Here is a 3,869-nt window from a genome sequence, read left to right on the forward strand (position 1 = left end):
GGACTATAACACGGCTGAAGGTAGGGGGTCGCTGTCCGTTTATCGCCGGGCTCTAGTGGCGGGTCTCCGAGGGGCCGCAAGGCGGCCCACCAATTTGGCTAAGGTAAGAGAGATCCAGCAGGGGCCCACTGAACCTCCCTCCGTTTTCCTAGAACGATTGATGGAGGCTTACCGCAGGTATACGCCCTTCGACCCATCCTCGGAAGGACAAAAGGCCTCTGTCATTATGGCCTTTATTAGACAGTCTGCCCCAGATATGAAAAGGAGATTACAAAGGCTAGAGGGGCTGCAGGACTACGACTTGCGGGACGTGGTAAAGGAGGCTGAAAAGGTATATCATAAAAGAGAGAGTGAGGAGGAAAAGCGAGAGAGAGAGAGAAGGGAGGCTGAAGAGAGGGAAGATAAGAGAGATAGGAGACAAGAGAAGAAACTGACCAAAATACTGGCCGCAGTGATAAAGGCGACAGGGCCAGATCATAGGCAGTCAGGGAACCTGGGCAACGCCCCACGACCAGGCTCGCGCAGACGACAGCCCTAAGACAAGGACCAATGTGCCTATTGTAAGGAGAGAGGACACTGGGCAAGGGAATGCCTGGTTCCTTGCCGGTCTCCTTGGAACACCCCTCTCCTGCCTGTAAAAAAAGCCTGGAACTGCTGATTATAGGCCGGTCCAGGATTTGAGGGAAGTGAACAAGAGAGTGCAGGACTTACACCCTACTGTGCCAAACCCATATAACCTACTCAGCTCCCTCCCCCCATCACGGAAATGGTATACTGTCCTGGACCTGAAAGATGCATTCTTCTGTCTGCGGCTGCACCCAAAGAGCCAATTGCTTTTTGCTTTCGAGTGGCGCGACCCTGATATGGGGATCGCTGGACAACTGACTTGGACAAGACTGCCTCAAGGGTTTAAAAACTCCCCCACCCTGTTCGATGAGGCCCTCCACAGGGATTTGACTGACTGTAGGGTTAAAAACCCTCAAGTGACTCTTTTACAGTATGTAGATGATCTACTGTTGGCGGCAGAAACCCCGGGAGACTGTGAGGAAGGAACCAAGCGCCTCCTGGCCGAGTTGGGTGAGTTGGGGTACCGGGCGTCAAAGAAGAAGGCACAATTGTGCCAGGAGAAAGTAGTCTACTTAGGCTACACACTAAAAGACGGCCAAAGGTGGTTAACCGACGCCCGGAAAAAGACTGTGACTCAGATCCCGGCCCCAACCTCCGCTCGCCAGGTAAGGGAATTCCTGGGGACGGCCGGTTTCTGCCGGTTGTGGATCCCAGGGTTTGCTACCCTGGCTGCTCCACTGTACCCATTGACTAAGGAAAGTGGGAACTTTGTCTGGACTCTAGAGCACCAAAAGGCTTTTGAGACTCTAAAACGGGCATTATTAGAGGCGCCCGCGTTGGCCCTACCAGATTTGACTAAGCCCTTCACCTTGTATGTAGATGAAAAAAAGGAAATCGCCCGGGGAGTCCTAACTCAAGCCCTTGGGCCCTGGAAGCGCCCAGTCGCATATCTATCAAAAAAACTGGATCCGGTAGCCAGTGGGTGGCCCTCCTGCTTAAGGGCAATTGCCGCCACTGCCCAGCTGGTAAAAGATGCAGACAAGTTGACCCTGGGCCAACAGATAACCATAGTAGCCCCCCATGCTTTAGCGAGCATTATCAGACAACCGCCAGACCGATGGATGACTAACGCCCGGATGACTCACTACCAAAGCCTGCTCCTAACTGAAAGAATTACCTTCGCCCCACCGGCTATCCTAAACCCAGCCACGCTGCTGCCCGAAGCCGACGACAGAGTGCCGGTTCACCAATGCGGCGACATCTTGGCATCGGAAACGGGGATCCGACCCGATCTGCCGGATGAGCCTTGGGCTGGAGCCCCTAATTGGTATACCGATGGCAGCAGCTTTTTGGCAGAAGGTAAGAGAATGGCTGGGGCTGCTGTGGTAGACGGGAAAAAGACTCTGTGGGCAAGCCGCTTGCCGGAAGGGACTTCTGCACAAAAGGCTGAGCTTATCGCCCTGACACAGGCGTTAAGGTTAGCTGAAAATAAGACTGTGGCCCAGGTCATCAGAAAGGCACCGACCCCATAGCTCAAGGGAACCGCCTAGCCAAGCGGGCGGCACTAGGACCTATGGTCCTGACTCTCCAGGGAGCTAAGGTCAGCAAAGCTGCCTCCGGTGGGGAACTAACTAAAAAAGAGAAAGTCCTTTCTGTTGTAGAAGGGCGAGAATACCTATCACATTTACATCGGCTAACCCACTTGAGCCCTCAGAAACTAATTGAAATTATCCAGGCCTCCCCGTACCAGGTACCAGATTTGAAAAAAACGGCTGAAGAAGTTTATAAAAATTGTAGAGCCTGCGCTCTCACAGACGCTGCAGTTTCCAAATGCAGCACGGGACACAGACTCCGGGGAAATAGGCCAGGAGCCTTTTGGGAGATAGACTTTACTGAAATCAGACCGGCCCGGTATGGAAATAAATATCTTCTAGTATTTGTAGATACCTTCTCGGGATGGGTAGAGGCTTTCCCCACCCGAAAAGAGACTGCCTCTGTAGTAGCCAAGAAGATATTGGAAGAAATCCTCCCGAGATTCGGGATCCCAAAGGTAATTGGATCTGACAACGGTCCTGCATTCGTTGCCCAGGTAAGTCAGGGACTGGCCAGTCAACTGGGGATCAATTGGAAATTACATTGTGCTTATAGACCCCAGAGCTCAGGCCAGGTAGAAAGGATGAATAGAACAATTAAAGAGACCCTAACTAAATTGTCCATAGAGACCGGCGATAGTGACTGGACAGCCCTCCTGCCCTTTGCCCTGTTCCGCGTCCGGAACACCCCACAGGGACCCTTAAAACTTACACCCTTTGAGATCCTCTATGGAACCCCTCCCCCTTTGGCACAAATAGGGATACATGACCCTGACATTATACCTTCTATACCTTTGTCAGCCCGCTTGAAAGCACTCGAGGCCGTCAGGCGCGACATCTGGCACCAGCTAAAAGAGGCTTACCAGCCTGGTGATCTGCTCATCCCGCACCAATTCCAGGTTGGGGACTCTGTCCTTGTGAGACGACATCGGACGGGGTCATTAGAGCCACGTTGGAAGGGGCCCTACGTGGTGCTCCTCACTACGCCCACAGCAGTTAAAGTGGACGGTATAACTTCTTGGGTTCACGCCACACACGTGAAGAAGGCACCCCAGAATGCAGCAGATCTCTGGAAGGTGGAAAAGACTGATAACCCTCTTAAGCTGCGTTTGCGTCATGGGAACGGCAAGCAGGTTGTCCAATCCTAATCCCCACGCTCCTCAACTGCTCACGTGGCAAGTCGTCTCCCAGGTAGGAGATATAACCTGGTCAATCCAAAAAACTGCTTCCCCTTGGACATGGTGGCCGGACTTACACCCTGACCTTTGTAAACTGGCTATAGGAACCCCCGACTGGGATTTCATGGGTCGACGAGGGGGGGGGCAAAACAAGCCGGAGGATGCCACTCCCCCCATCGCAAGGGTAAACTAAAGGCATACCCCTATTTTTGCGTGCTTGTGCAGTTAGTGCCTAGAATTTACTATCATACTGCCAATAGTTTCGAAGATGAGTTTGATCAGAAATCTATACTAAGGAAAAGAGAACCAATATCCCTCACCCTAGCTGTGCTCCTGGGACTGGGAGTTGCCGCGGGCGTAGGAACCGGCACTGCAGCCTTAGTTGCAGGGGAGAGAGGATTAACTGCCCTGAGCAATGCTATAGATGAAGACCTCAGGACTTTAGAGCAGTCCATCTCTAAGCTAGAAGAGTCCCTCACCTCCCTGTCTGAAGTAGTGCTCCAGAATAGAAGGGGATTAGATCTGTTGTTTT

The 3,869-nt window shown here is 52.4% G+C and overlaps 1 protein-coding gene across 1 annotated transcript; it reads left to right on the top strand.

Moving 5' to 3' along the window:
• Window positions 1–598: 598 nt before the first annotated feature.
• On the top strand, window positions 599–3,429 carry LOC131394103 (uncharacterized; the record flags this gene model as incomplete). Its single annotated transcript, XM_058525371.1, is given in 3 exon segments — window positions 599–637; window positions 639–1,926; window positions 2,229–3,429. Coding segments are annotated over 3 exon segments (2,406 nt in total), but the record flags the coding sequence as incomplete, so codon positions are not given.
• Between the last annotated feature and the right edge of the window lie 440 nt (window positions 3,430–3,869).

This window comes from Diceros bicornis, chromosome 29, assembly GCF_020826845.1.
Source record: "Diceros bicornis minor isolate mBicDic1 chromosome 29, mDicBic1.mat.cur, whole genome shotgun sequence".
Lineage (NCBI taxonomy): Eukaryota > Metazoa > Chordata > Mammalia > Perissodactyla > Rhinocerotidae > Diceros > Diceros bicornis.